Consider the following 16,762-nt stretch of genomic DNA (forward strand, 5'->3'; position numbering starts at 1 on the left):
CTTTCTTTATTTTAATATTTACCTTTCTATGTAATGGTTTAAATGTTGTTTTCTAATTTTCATATGATCAAATTTCGATGTAAACATGGTTAAGTGGTAGAAAAGGCTACAAAGCCTTAACTTCGCCATGATAAACAAGACGCAATAAATAAATAATTAAATAAATAAATATGATGTCTACGTATATATCTAACTTAAGCATGCAAACTTTATGCAGGCGCCTTTGTAACAAGTACTCAAAATATTGTAGTTTGATCATAAATTATAGTGCATTCATGTAGTTACACGCACGCGCGAGCGCTCACAAAATGGGTACCTGGGGGGTAAAGGCAGTCAGAGGCGTGGTGCTGATCACACCACCCCCACCTTCGGCCGTGATCAAGAAAATGTGGGGCCCTAACTCCACATCCCCTATACGCCTTCATGGTGTGGTGCTAAGCACATGGGAGCACTTTCCTTTTATATATATATATATATATATATATATATATATATATATATATATATATATATAGGTCCTCGCCGATAGCTTAGTGGTAGCGTCGTCGCCTTGTAATCAAGATGTCTCGGGTTTGATACCCGGTGGAGGCAAATAGTGGTTCGGTTCCCACTTTAAACTGTAGGTCCAGTCCCAATTAGCCTTACTGTGCATAAAGTGGATCTAACAACTACACAACTCAATATATACAGGGTGACTTGTAATTAGATGTATTCCCTTAAAGGGGTTAAAGTGGAGACAATTTGCAATAAATTTGACCATATGATACCCCGTCCGAAAATTAGTAGTTAGGAAGTAATTTAAGTAATTTTTACGCTTCGTGGTATACCATTTTTGTTATTAATATGTTGCCTAGTAAACTAAGAGTGTATTTTTTTTCACCACTTGTAAGTTTAGACCCACCCGTTACTTACATGTGATCGTTATTTGGGAAATCTTTCTTTTCAACGAACAACTTATTTCTTAGCTATCAGAAAACGCTGAAATATGTGCCATAGAATGAGCAGTTTTTTCTCAATTCATCTTTTTATGTGGAAAATTGTCTTTTTTAGACAATAGAAATTCGATTATCTCGAAAACTACTAATTTTCGGACGGGGTATCAAATGGTCAAATTTATTGCAAATTGTCTCCACTTTAACCCCTTTAAGGGAATACATTTAATTACAGGTCACCCTATATATATACACACACTTTATCAATGAAGCACTTTGAGGTCAAGTAGGATCACACAAATGTATCCTCGCCGAGAAACGAACGCTGGCCACTTTGATTACAAGTCAAGATATGTGGCAAAACGGAATATGACCTCATTTCATTTATGTCCCTTGCGTGCTAGTAAGGGGTACAAGTCTTCTCACTTACTAACACAGAATACACAAAATAAAAAAAAGTAATATTTTTCTATTGCAAGGACAGTCTTCCCTTCCTTGGAAGCACACACGGTAAGCGTAAGAGCTTCTGAGAGCGTCTGATACCGTGCGCCTTCCGTTCCGTGATGCCCACGGTGCATTCCATCTCATAAGCGCAAGTTTTATGAAACATGACGCTTTTCGAAGTGTAAGTCACGCAATGCTGCTTCCAGAGCAACTACCAATGGAGGGCGACATTGAGGAGCACTGCGGCTAATGCAGCTCTTGAGTTGATTTCAGTTGCAGCTTCGCTAAAATTAGAACAAGGAGCCTTGGTGCAAATTGCAAATAGAAACCATATAAAGACCTGTCTAGACGCACGAAGTTTCTTCAGTTTGGCTACGACGCCAGGGGTTCCGGGTTCGAACACCGTCTTGAGCATGGGTGTTATTTCTGAGTGTCTCTTCATCAATTTCATCACCTCATTCTCATCTTCGCCATTAACCAAAAGTAACAGAAAACGAAGTAAAATAAACCAAATCAAGCAAACAATTCAGTTTAGCTATACTCTGTCCCAATATCTCTGGAGCAAGCGAACGAAAATAAGCCTCTGCGCAAGTAGTGACGCAAGATGGCCCCACCAATGAATACGTGAGAGGGAATGGGATTGCGTGGAGGTGGAGAAAGCGACTGCAGTTACCAGCCTTCGCAGTAGCGTGTACTGCTTCGCTCTGCCCACTCGGTTTCCATCCTTTTCTGCCGCTATGCGCCTGCCTTGCTCCAGACATTCCCGGGATAGACTATAGTACCATTGTTGAAAATGCCACTCGTATGCCCTATATAGACCAAGGGCTAATCTAGAACACTGATAACAAGGGTTCTGTGTTTAAGTTCTATCACCATTTCATCATTAAGAATAATGCTAGGATGATGCTTTGATTGAAGGCCCCGGTCAATCCCTCTGCTTGTATCCTTCGTCCTTTTCATTACCACCGTAGAAAATCCCTTAACAATGCAAATACGCAACGTAAAACTTAGAAAACAAGGAAACCAATACATATTAGGGGACTTGCACAAGGTGCAAGATACCTTAGGGCTCCGTTTCAAGTGCCTTGTCACGTGACATTTTATTCAACGTGCGAGATGCCACTGTAGTGTGAAAGCTTCCTTAGAAAACGACGCAGGTTTCAACGCGACGATGATGGATGAATAATGATTGGATGAATTTGATTTTATACTTCAGATGGAACTACCCTTAAAAGCAACCTCCAACGTATTGAGATTTTATCTCAGCAATGGAGATGTAAGGGGGTGACCCTTTGACAAGACACCCAAAAGTCAATCTCTCTTTCACCTTCCATTTTGCTGACTAGAGAGACTCTGGCGTTTCTACTCACGGACTATGTAATCCTCCGTGCGGTTCATGTTGTGTACTGTCCTTGTGTGTTTGTGATGGTTCTTCATCATATCGCCATTCATCCTCATCTTCACGATTAACCAAAAGTGGCGGAAAAGCGAAGTAAAATAAATCAAATCAAATTTATATCCAATATTTCAGCAATGATGAGTACTAAAATATACCAAACTGAGTAGATATGATGCTATTCCAGAGATCAGAGTTCTCGAGTCCTGGTCGAGCCTGAATTTTTCTCTGAAATTTCTACAGAGTAACATGAAATCTGAATTTGTGTATCAAGTACTGCAACATTGAGCCCGGCACGAAATGAAAAAAAATTCTAAGAAATAAATAACTATTATTCTTACTGACTATAGCATTCCATTTGAAGCACAAGAGTCTTGTTTCTTACTCATTGCCAGAATAATCAATTATAACTCCATTAAGCCTTGTTTCCATGATTATGAAAAACTAAATATGCTGACCAAGGCAGTAATTTATTTTATTAAAAACATAAACTAACGTAACGTTTCAACCTTCTAGCAAGGTCTTCTTCAGACTCTGTATCAAGTACAAAAGTTACTTGATACAGAGTCTGAAGAAGACCTTGCTAGAAGGTTGAAACGTTACGTTAGTTTATGTTTTTAATAAAATAAATTACTGCCTTGGTCAGCATATTTAGTTTTTCAGAATAATCAATAATTACACCCAGACTAAATGGTAGTAATACATATATTTTATATTTCAGGTGGAACTGCCCTTAAAAGCAACCCACAACGTACCAATGAGGAAGAAGTACACAAACCGACTACAGATGGATCCCATTCAGGTTAGATCCCTCTTCTTTATGGAATTTCCAAATATTTTTTGCTGATTAGTGAGATGCTTATTCTCTTTCCTTGCCATTCAATGTTCTAATATTCCTTACTTAGACTTTTTATGCGTGCATGCATTTTACTATAATATAATCTTATATATCAACAGAATTCCTAAACTAGCAGATTATGTGTATGCATTATTATGCTTCGATTTGCTATTATTTTCTGCAAAGATAGGTAAGAGTTAAAATATATTTTAGAACAAAATATAATTATTTCTACTATTTACGTTCTCGCTGTATTTTTATATGTATCGTAACGAACCTTAAAGTTCGTGGGATCTTAAGAGTATCTAGCAGGTTAACCAGTTAATTGATGGGGTGATGTAAACTACTCATCATTCATCCTCTTGATGAGACCACTCGTCATTGACATGACGAGTTATCGCTTGGCATGCGAAAGGTACAAATTACACAAAGGAATTAAACTGCTGAAAAGACAATGGTCACTCGCTGGATTTTGTGAACCGTTGAACCTGTATCATGGCTGGGTGTAGGATAATTACCTGTCTATCTGAAGTCTTTAGCTGAATGAAAATAGCGAAGTCCTCTGTAAGCTTCTCTCCTATTTGTCGACCAGAGCGTCGTTCTACTCTTCACCTACTGCCTTGCTGACCACCTTCTCTCTCTCCACTCAATCCCCAAAGTCAGTCACCTCCCAGCTTGTCTCACCTCTATATTCCCTGGCCATCGAGCTCTTCCTCGATGCCGAATCGCCGAATCGTGTGATTATCATAATTGCTACCATGCAAACCGCTGACTCTAAAACCAGAAGTGTTACCTGTTCCTGAATGCTCAGGAGGTTTGCATGGCACAACACAATGCATTGTAAACATGCCTAAGAGGCTTGAGACAGCTGAGAAAAACAAGTGAATGCCCTGGTCAACATGAAGCGTTCAGAGAGACTTAATAAAATAAACATACAATCTTATGGATTGATACGGTATAATGTGGGTAGAGAGATGAAATTTTCGGTGAAGTGTACAGAAATATTTCATAAGGCGTGCACATTATAATTTATATAAATTATAATTGTTACATATTATCATGCAGTAATGATAATGATAAGGAGGTCCTCAGGTGCCGTATTTTTATCTGGTTTCTCTAGTATGTGTGCATTTGGGTTGCAAACTCTTTCTTTTACATTACCACAGATAAGAAATCACAAGAGTTTGGAATTCTATTTTGCAACTAGGAACGTTCATACATATGCAGGGATTTCAGTTGATAATTTTCTGAACTCGAAATTATTAACTTAATAGCACTCAAGAATCGTACTAAGATACCCTATGGTAAAAAAAAAAAAAAGGTAAAGTGCTCCCCTGTGCATAGCACCACACCATGAAGGCGTATAGGGGGTGTGGGGGTAACGCCTATGGTCAAATAAATATTGTCATTGAAGTATTTTGCACTCTGCAAATGTAAACAAGATGAGAAACCACCACAATGAACATAAAGTCCGCGCGTTCATTATATCCCCAGCGGTTAACAAAGGGAGCGGTACTCTTTGTTAAAAGAAACACCCAAGCGGGCGGTTTTCTCTTGAAGTAGAAGCAAAGAAACTGGAGTAGAAAAGCGATGTTGCCAATTGAAGAAGAGATAAAGAGGAAAAGCAGAAGTAAATAGTAAAGAAAAAGAAAGAAACAAAATTAAAGAATATGGAAAGAGAAAAGTAATACAGATGATTAAAAAGGAAGTGTTTAAGGGTATTATCGAAAGGGGGGAGAGAAATATCCAACTCTTACATATTAGGCCTTAATTGACACGAGGGTTCTGGGGGGGGATTCTGAATTAAACGTGGGGGGGCAGTATCCAACTCTAGGTCTTACATTATGACTGGTATTTTAGTTAGAGGGGGACTGAACATTAAATTGAGGGGGTATCAAATTCTTGTGTATTACTATTGTTTTAGACTGTTGCGGAAATTCTGGTGTGGAGACTGAGAATTAATTTTTTTGGAGGAGGCAATGCTGTCTAAAATTAGCATGGAAATTTTGGTGGTAGGATTGAGTATTAAATATACTGCTGGACAATGAAAACCGGACACTTTAATATTTGACATCTGAATTGCAATAACAGCTCGCAGGTATATTACAGAATGTTCGGCAGATCATGTAGTACCATATGCACCATTCATAGGCTCGGACTTTGTTTATGCATTCGTACTTAATTCAGTTTCTGCAACATTTAGTTAGCCCTTGTACCAGAGCTTTTATCGACCCATTACGTTATCACAAAAAATGCAAGTGTCCGGTTTTTTTTGTCCAGCAGTATATAAAGGAGGAAATAGGAAGCTCTTGATAAAGTGTTAAATCTTAGATTGTCGAGAGATTTCGAACATTAAGTTTTGGAGACTGTATTTAGCGATATTGTATCTACACGTTTCCGACCCCAAACGTGCCAAAAGAGAAGCTGGAAAAGACTAAATCTCTCGGGATCTTAAGAAAGCATTGACACACCATTAAATTAATATTCTTGAAAGCCTGCAAAGAATTGGATGTAAACATTTTCTTGCTCGCTTCGCTCGCAATCATGTGTTGCGAGAATTCGTGTTTGGCGCTTTACTGAGGTGAATGTGAAGTTTTATACTATAGTGCATTACAAGACATAAGCGATATTCTAGATATTCATTAATAACATCACTTCTCAAAATATAATGCTTAGTGTTGGTATACTGCTTAATTTAAAGCAGGTGCATCATTTGGGACAAAAATACGAGTATATCGAATCCTTGATGAAACCAAAACCAAGATGCGAACTCGACTTGTAACGGAACGTAGCAACCGAAGGATGGAATATCATGAGAGCGGTTTACCTGATTCTTGCTTACTCATTATAACAATTTATTACGTTCAGGTCTGCATAACTCAGTAAGGATTTTGAAGACACTGTTCTTGAATAAATGGCTCTAAGGATCCTTAGTGGTATGAGTCATTCCATGCGAAATCAACACAGCTCCCAACCTGACCATCTCCGATTTTCATGAAATTTGGGGAGTTGAAACTATGCATGGAACTTAGTAACTATGAAAATTTTTAGTTTCGGTTGTCTTGTAATTGTTAAATTATTCAAGGTCAGAGTTAGCAGAAATTGCCCTTTTTGAGACCGCTTAGCTATACTAAATGTGCTGTAACTCCGCACCTATTTAGCCTAGGAAGCTCAAATAAAGGTTATTGTACAGGGAATGGAACAAGCTTTCCAGTGATATATAACAACCCCACCTTTCGATAAAAATATAATTTTGTCACGTGACCTTGGCCTTTGACCTTGAATATCTCAAAACATGTCATCACCAAAAATCATGAAAAAAATATATTTGGTCCTTCATGCCATACTATAAAACATATCAAAAAATCATTCTGGGACTGCAATGGGATCAGGAGATACAAAATAATATGTGTAACAATGTGACTGATAAAAGCCTCATTACATGAACTATGACAAGTCAAAAGTCCTTTAACACCCCCTATAAAATGTAAAGGAGTTATTCTGGTCATGAAAGAAATAGGTTAGGCACAGGGAGATCCCTAGCTGTGTGTGTCAAGCGCAGATCCGGCATATTGTTAACCGCCATATTGAATTCAACGCAAAAATTTCAAAGGAAACGGGGTGATGTGATATATCAAATCAGGCTAGAATTTCACGGGAAATGAAGCAGCGAAGGTTCTTCCCAACTTATTTTTAGGCAGCAAAACGTTATACGCATATATTTCACTTACGATATATGCACATTATAGTGTTGTCAATATTCCTGTGAGCACACTCGTTGACGTCTCTCACACTCACATCTCTCACACTCACATAGAACATGTAGCAGGTGCAACATCATCGCAAGCAGCAACTATGCCATCTCTCAGATGGTCAATATCAGGGACTTTTAGTGCATGCACCATTCTCTTCAAATGTTTCTGAAGGTAAAAGTCCTCCTAAGATGTAAGATCTGGGAAATGCGCAGGCTATTTAATAGATCCGCGTCTGCCCATCAATCTACCTAGAAATTTACCGTTAAGAAATTGCCAAAATGTTCACATAGTGTGGTCACACACTGTCCTGGTTCAAAACTCTGGTGCCATATCCCGTAAGCAAGGATGAGAAACCTGTATAGTTAACAAATCCAAGAAGCTCTCACAATTTAAGGCTCCATTGTTGAATATGGACCAACCATTCCCGTTCTCCATCATACACTATAGCACATCATTAGCTTACCAGCAACAACCATTCGGCTTAATACTTTGTTTTTAACACCTCGAAAAGGAGAAAATGGTTACAAGCATGCAGTAATAACTTTTTGCTGGTTAAAGATACTTTGGAAAAACCTTCGCCGTTTCATTGAAGTTCTAGCCTGATTTGATATATAATATAATATCACATCACCCCGTTTCCTTTGAAATTTTTGCGTTGAATTCAATATGGCGGTCAAAAAATGCTGGACCTGCACTTGACACACGCAGCTAGAGATCTCCCTGTGCCTAACCTATTTCTTTCATGACCAGGATAACTCCTTTACATTTTGTAGGGGGTGTTAATGGACTTTTGACTTGTCATAGTTTATGTAATGAGGCTTTTATCAATCACATAGTTACACATATTATTTTGTATCTCCTGATCCCAGTCCCAAAATGATTTTTTGATATGTTTTACAGTATGGCATGAAGGACCAAATATATTTTTTTTACGATTTTTGGTGATGACATGTCACGTAACAAAATTATATATTTATCGAAAGATGGTGTTGTTATATATCATTGGAAAGCTTGCTCCATTCCCTGTACAATAAGCTTTATTTGAGCTTCCTAGGCTAAATAGGGGCGGAGTTACAGCACATTTAGTATAGCTAAGCGGTCTCAAAAAGGGCAATTTATGTGAACTTTGACCTTGAATAATTTAACAATTACAAGACGCACGAGACTAAAAATGTTCATAGTTACTAAGTTCCATGTATATTTTCACCTCCCCAAATTTTATGAAAATCGGAGATGGTCAGGTTAGAAATTGCACATATCTGTGTTGATTTGGCATGGAATGACTCGTATGTAACTTATGACGTAATTACTTCTCGCATTATGTGTGACGCAAAACGAAAATGAGATTGATTGAATTTAAAATTTAATTTAAATAATTTAAAAATTTTGGGTGCGTCAGCACTTAGGCTATATATACACGTCACATTATACGGGGTCCAGCCCCTTATGACAACTAAAATAAAACTAAATAACTTAACTGTAACGTGAGAGAACTAAAATATTCTTACTTTGGTTAATAGCTGAGGTTGTAGAGGGACCTTCGGCACACATAAGGACAAAACACAGGACAACACACACAAAGCCCTACAAGAATTAAACTGGCCGTAGGTCCAAACTCCAGAGCCTCGTTAGTCTGCCAAATGCAGTCCAGGGTGTACTACATGGTAGGGTCACCTCTTACATCCCACAAAACGGAAATGAGAATCGTTCCACTTGCAGCTAAGAACATTTAATCGTTTATTGGAAGAAAGTGAACTATTACCGATAAAGGAAATTCTATCCGTAATGTATTCCACTTGTTCTTAATGAATTTAGTTTGATTTGTGTGTCAACTTCAATCGTTCATCAACTTGTTGAAGTGTTTTTGGAGATGAACGGAGTTTGAAATTTCATAGATCGTCATTACTACCAGCTTATCTCCCAATGTTTATGGTTGGAGAAAGTAATTATGAACAAAATTACATGCTTCTGAAAGGATATGGCAGCATCAGATTTTCATCAGTCGAAAGTCGTAAAGTGGCCGAAATGGCAAGGTGGATGGCGTCAATTTGATTAATATTACAGGGTATGCAGTTGTGTCATGAGGAAACATTAGTAGGGTTGCAAGGTAGATCAATAAAATAGAAGAAAGTTGTCAAATATTGTGACCATGTAGCAAATAAGCGCGTTCGTTCAATTTATTTTATTATCACAGCCGATTTATAATAATAATGAGATGACAGATAATGGTGATTATGATGATGATGCTGGGCAAATAACTTATGCAATTCTGCTTCGAAACTTGATTGTATGTAAGTGTCAATTCACTATTTCCACCAGAGGTTTAGGTTGTCGCTTTGTAATAAAGGGTTCTCGGATTTGATCACTGGTGGGAAAGTAAATTTTGTGAATCGGACACCATTTAAAATTGTAACTCTCATCATCACTTGAAGACAAACGTTAAGAAACAAATGCCATCCCAGATAGACTAATAGGGACTACACTAACGGTTTATAGTTTTGTGGCACTTCAATTCTTGTTCATTTAAGCCGCTGAAATTAATCTCGACTATCATAGTGAATCATAAACCGATTAAATAAATGACAAACAAATGACGCATTCCTAACCACTTGCTTGGTATCCAAATATTATGTTCTCCATCTTGAATCGAACCCAAGTTGTCTCAGTTTACATGAAATAGCTTCTTTAAAGGTTGAGAGTAGATAAACAATCATACTTTCTCTCGGAAGGTAGTTGTGAAAAAAAAAACATATAATAAAGATTTTAAAGTCTGTGGTGTAACCACATTTACCTTCAAAATATGAAGATTTTTATCCCAGTGAGGCGTGCGAGAATAAAATACCTTCCCCAGAGACGTGTCTTCATGCCGAGCTTGTCATTCAGACAGAGAATTAGGTCGAGGATGATCCTTAACCGGCAGAACTGACGTCATGGGGAAGTGACAGAGATTGGATTTCTCAGACGAAATGGATGTGCGTACGAGAAGCAACCGATCCTTGCATTAGAGTTGGTAAAGTATCCACGAGTCTTCAGCGATAAATCATGTTTTAACTCTGACTTTTAGGATAGGATCATTTTCTCTGAGTATAAGCTCATTATTATTTTGTTTTATGCGAACATTTAATATGAGCATTTCTCTCTGAAACTAATTGCTAGCATGAAGTAGTAAGTTATTTCTAGTAGAAATTGAATTCATATGAAAATACTAAATCATCTTCATCTCTTTTCTTCTAAAAATATTCACTTCATGCAGCACAGCATTTGTAAAATCCATAGACAAGCATAAGAGCAACTTTATTATATATTTTGTGATATCTCATTGTAAGTGAAATATCGCAAAATATGATTTTCTTTGTTATTAATATACATTATTGTAAATTATTTGATTTGGTTTAATTTACTTCGCTTTTCTGAAAACTTTTGGCTAATTGCGAAGATAAGAATGAGTGATGATGATTAACTTTGGTGAAGGAACATTCACAAAGAACGCCCATGTCATGCCCGGGGTTCGATCTCGGGACCCCTGCGTCGTAACGCGCAGTGTTAACCACCACGTCACGGAGGACGACTTTGTAAATTATTGTTCTGCGTGGAGGAAAGAGGAGCGACTGCAGTTACCAGCCTTCGCAGTAGCGTGTACTGCTTCGCTCTGCCCACTCGATTTCCTCCCCTTCTCTGCCGCTATGTGCGGCTTTGCTCCAGAGATAGTCGTGACAGAGTATAGACAATTATCAACATAATTATTTTTTAATGACACGAAGGAGGCTTTTTATTTCTGTTTCATTAGTTGTCTGAAATAAGTGTACACATTTTATGTACAGTTTGTGGTTTCAATGCGTTTTCTTTTAGGCCTTAAAGGATATCAAATTCATTTAAAATCTGATTTCTTCTTGTAATCATAACGTATATCCATCAGATACGATGAACAGCAAAGGAAGAAGTGTTCAATTTAAATTACTGTGACTCCAGCTGTAATTGAACTCATAATTTTTGTTGTAAAATGACATTCAGAACCAACCCATGTAGCAAGTAGCGAAGATAGAAGAGATAATAGTAATTAACATTATCCAGGTGCTGAAATCGTTAGTTGAGTTTAATTTAGTGTTCATTTAGCTTAATTCTACAGTGCATATATAAGCCAATAACATGACCAGCGAGATATGCTGGCTATAGAGTTATTTTGAAAGCTTATTCAAGGATTATGAACTTCACATTATATTAGCGAGTTGATTGCTTTTCTTGATTTGATGCTGAAAGAGTATTAAAATTACTAATACCGAGATTTGATTCAGGGTACATTTTGGCAGTCTCTTCGTTTTCATTAGGTTTATAATAATCTCCGGTGTATATTAATTCACACATTCTGGTGTTTTACTATCGTTGTGTGTCTGCAGCAATTTTTGGCAATACAAGGGTGATAAAAGCGTCATATACATATTACTAGAATCTGATTGCAATCATTATTTTTTTTAAAAAAAGGTAAAGTGCTCCCCTGTGCTTAGCACCACGCCATGAAGGCGTATAGAGGGAGTGGGGATAATTATTATTTATGAATTTAAATTATACTAAATTTAAATTTATTCTATTTATATTTCTTGAGTGGTCCTCAAGCCGTAGCCGAGCGGGCTAAGGCGTTCACTCGTCTTGAGATCGTTCGCTGCGGGACGGCGTAGGTTCGAATCCGGCTCTGGTCGGAATTTATTCGGCCTACGTATAGGGCCGGTGGCAACCCACCATCGTGAGGAAATTGGGGAGCTCCGAGTGAGTGAGCGTTATCCGGTCGCGAAGTCCTACAACGGCCAATAGTCTGGCTGCAGATCTCCACGCCCCCTTGGTGGCTCGCGTGGGAGGGAGGCCAGCAGTCGGTAGGTAAACCTTGGCCCAATATTGGGCTGTTGCGCTATAGGATTATAACAACTCAAGGATAGCAATATCAAAAATAAAAGTTAATAATCCAAACATATATGCTAACAGGAGTATGTTTCTCAAAATGTTTCCCATGGCAATTACGTATTATATTGTTATATAAAACCAACAAATTAAATGAGGTATCAGCGTGAAAAGATTAAATCCTGATAATATATAAGACATTCAAATATACTATTAGGAAATTTTTTCCATTATACTAAGTTTCAAGGTTCAAAAACTACATTTTTGTATGCAGTAAATAACATATTCTTGAAAGATAAACTTTGCACTACACATCAATTTTTGTAAATTCGCCAACAGGTAAGTTAAATTATTTTGCTCTAAATTTTAAATCCAAAGTAGAATAGCATTTGAGTGTCACTATGACTAACTTCATCAAGATATAGTAATATTCAACTTAATTGTCCAAAATTACAGTAAATTTAGCACTTTGGTGTGTTTCCTGTTCATGCTGAAGATACATTATTATCTCACTTTATCGTTTACTGGAGAAACTGAAAATATATTATAGGCATCGCTCCTATTTCAAACTGAACATAATACACTGTTGTTACCATTAACATGATTGTTGGAAGCAAAAAATGAACAAACAACATTACATGTGAAATATCCGTAAAGCATGATGATAGTAGGGCAACTGTCAGTATTCGCTCAACCTCACTCAGCCTGAATTTACAGGGTATGCAATTAATGGAAGATACAACTAAACTAGTGACGGTATTTTTTTCATGCAAAGATCTCTTCTGTACATAGCACCACGCCGTGAAGGCATAGAATGAGTGTGGAGGTAAGGCTATACACATTCTGGATCTCAACCATGGTAGTCTGAGTGAATCCCAGAGCAGATTGCGACTGAAAATTCCCATCCGAGTTTTCCCACCTCGAGAATCGAACCATGTCTCCACCGTGGTAGTCAAACACCCTACTGACTAGACCACGGCGGCTCTTGTGTGTTGTGTGTGTGTGTGTAATATATTCGTTCTTTTGAGGAAAATTCACTATACACTCTGTCCGGGAATCTCTGGAGCAAGCGAACAAAAGCAAGTCCTCTGCGCTGCGCAAGTAGGACTCGAGAGGGATCGGCCAAGGAACGCGTGATAGGGGAAGTGAGTGCATGAAGGGGAAAACGCGTCTGCAGCTACCAGTCGTTTGTATCAGCGCGCACTGCTTTCCTCAGCTCACTCACACATACTGTATATACAATTTAACGCATCGTAAGCATTTTATTGCAAGACACTTGGCAAAGTTTGTTATAAGTCCACTTTATTGTCAATAGGCTAATTAGGACTGGATCTGCAGTTTAAAGTGTGACCCGAACCACTGCCCATTGTGCCTTTCACAGGGATCGTACCCGGGACCCGTTGATTACAACGCGATGACCACTACGCCACGGAGGAGACATGCAGAACGCTAGGATTTTTCTGGATGAAAGCAATGTTTAATTCCACCTAACTCAGACTTCTATACATAAGCGTGCGTGTTCATTATTATTAAATTGCAACAATAATTTTTGCAGTGCATGATATTTCATTGTTGATATAAATATATTCTACGAAAATTCATATTGCATCCTTTGGTCTTGTGTCGGACTGTCGACATACTTCTTAATCCATTTATTTGTAGGAGTAATGTTCTATCTAAGAATTCATCATTATAACTATTCATGGCCCTAATTATACATACCGTTTAATCTAATTTATATGTCCTATTATAGCTATTATAATAGGCACTTGTTAAGTAACGCAACAAATATAAATTAAAGGATTTTCGTTGCCATATTATATTATAGTTTACACATACTTATATTATTTTTACATATAAAAATAACTTGAAACATAAACATGAAAACAGAACTTTGTTTGGTAAAAGCAAATGGTGTTTCCGAACACTTATAAGAGTTTTACATCTCGAGAAATTGTTTCTTACATTTTTAAACACAACGACACTTCCTCAGCACATTTAAATCAAGAATTCACGAGACATTGAATAAGCAAAAGTTAGTTAGCTAGGTTGCTTTATTTATTGTAAAACAAAAAGCAGGAAATGCGGTTCTTGTGACATTAAGGTAGAATTCATCTACGTACTTTGAGGGTTTTATGCTTCATTTTCTCGTATCAGCAAGGCAATTTCCTCGCGCTGTGGAACAACTGTTGTCCTCTGTGAACGATAAATTTACTTGGAACGGTAGACGGAGAATACTTCACGTATGTTGTTCTTTTACGTTAGCTGGGAGGAGTCTTATTGCTGTCTGTCGTAAGGCGAAAAGGAGCAGAACGGGCTGAAATTGCAGTGTTTTCTTCGTGACTCCTTTCATTTGTCTTGCAGTTTCAGGGAAGCCTTTTTCAATTCAAAAAACATATATTTTCGAAATACAATTTTTCCACTGGGTCTCAGAAACACCGATAGTGAATTTCAGGCAACTTTTGATGATAAAATTGAGTTTGAGTGGGTTTTTTTGTTTTGTTTTTTAAGTTTTATCTTGAAATTCCATTTTTATGCGCAGATGGACTAATCGGGACTGGACCTGAATTTGGATCCTAACCACTCTGTGCCTCTTCCGGGTATCGAACCCGAGACCCCTTGAAAACAAACTGAGAAACAAACAAACAAGTGACAAAAACAAAAGTGACAAACAAACAAAGTATCAAATTGGGAATAATATTTTTTTAAAAAATATTTAATTGTAAATAAGCATTCATTATTGCGTTGTGGAACTGGGATATCAAGTGTAATGTTAGTAAGTAACTAAGAGGCACTAAGAAAATCATTGTATTGTGTGATGCATGGCATACCCAGGATCCTGTATAGTATATAATTTGCCAGTTACAGCAAACATTTCCGTTTGTGCTATATTTGAAGATATTTCTACACCTCATAAATATATAAATTTAAAACAGGGATCCTACAATCTAAAAAGAATATAGCAACAGGACACTCCATTTGATGTTAATGCGAAATTGGCTTTGTTTAACACCATCTTTGGTGTCTTCTTACATCATTTGATGTCAAGCAAGTTTGAAGGCCTTTAACACTCGATTAAATATTGCGTTACAGCAGGGTGTTACACAACTTTTGTTCTTTTGTTGGCAACTCAGTTGCACATTTTTTAGAATGTGTTCTTTTCTAATGGTTCAATATAAATTGCTCTTCATATTGTCACTTTGTTGCTTTTGTAGTACATATCCGAAGCGCTACTGCTGAAGGCAAAATGGATGGTAGAAACTTGATATTTATAAGGTTAAGATACCACTTGTGCATTGCACCGCACCATGGAGGCAGGCACATAGTAGCGGCATGAAGTTAGATCTCCACACATTTAGGTAAGCAGCACCGCTCTGCCATGCTTTACACCCTAGAGTTTATTTATTTATTTATACATACTCCTCATAACAGAGCTATTGCTCCACTTACAACGGGGATTTACAAGTAAATAAATTTACATAGTACATAATATTCATATACATATACATAAACATAAATATTAACATATACAGGCACATAAACCAATTACATATACACAACGCAACGCATTAACGCATTACAAGTTTTTAGACAAAATACTAATTAAAAATGAATTGTTTAAGAACAGATACATAATTTTTTTGAGACATAGCAAAATTGATGTTGCCCCAGGTACCCATTGGTTAGAGGTTGGGCGACCCCCAAAGTCGCTCTATTTAGGGACATTGTCGGATAAATTCCCACACCGGGAATTGAACTCGGGTTTCCCGCTTGGTAGTCAGACGCCACTTTTTAAAAAAAGGAAATCCCCTGTCATTCTCTTTCAAATATTTTCAAATTAGTTTCACCTCATTCTCTAGTTTTTCACCAGGACAGACAAACACAAACATCCATCTGTTATCCAGTATTCGAGCCTGGGACCCCTGCCTTTGTATAGCGCTGCGCTAACCACTCTGCCACGGAGGTCGACATTGACCACCGCGGCTCATAAGTATATATGCTAATTTCTCTATTCAATTCAAGTACACTACAATATAAAAGTCCTTCAGAAACTAAACTTTTATGTCTTCTTGTTGTGATATGCTACTGTTGTAGGTTCACTTTATGTTCTGATGTCTACGTTGGAGACGGAACTTGCTATTGTAAATTTGCTATTGCTTTTCGGTCATCGCCATAGAGTTAGGCAACACACATAACGCCTTGCAGGGAAGCGAGTATTTCACGATCTAGTTGTCCCATTTATATTGCCGGTAACTGTACATTGCAAAAGACGGACTACAGGAGAGAGCATACATTTTGCAAACCGATTTACCTCTGTGGCACAGCGCGCTATGACGCTAGTTTGTGTGCAGAAAAGCGAAGTAAAATATACCAAACCAAATCAATTGTCGACGTTCTAGTATGTTTGGTTTCAACGCCAGAGTAAACGCTCAATATCACATAGGATATTTCCAGACGACACACACGTGACAGAAACATCACTGGTACGCGCGTGTAATGTTACGAC

At 37.6% G+C, this 16,762-nt stretch overlaps 1 protein-coding gene across 5 annotated transcripts in view; it reads left to right on the forward strand.

Moving 5' to 3' along the window:
- The window catches only part of LOC145984273 (uncharacterized), a 466,606-nt gene that overhangs the window by 213,276 nt on the left and 236,568 nt on the right, over positions 1-16,762 (forward strand). For all 5 annotated transcript variants that reach the window (XM_083117902.1, XM_083117903.1, XM_083117905.1 and 2 more), the window contains exon 3: positions 3,494-3,574. In XM_083117902.1, the coding sequence (XP_082974028.1) occupies positions 3,494-3,574 (81 nt within the window). The remainder of the gene's footprint in view (positions 1-3,493; positions 3,575-16,762) is intronic.

This window comes from Lepisma saccharinum, chromosome 2 (genome assembly GCF_977018435.1).
Source record: "Lepisma saccharinum chromosome 2, izLepSacc3.1, whole genome shotgun sequence".
Lineage (NCBI taxonomy): Eukaryota > Metazoa > Arthropoda > Insecta > Zygentoma > Lepismatidae > Lepisma > Lepisma saccharinum.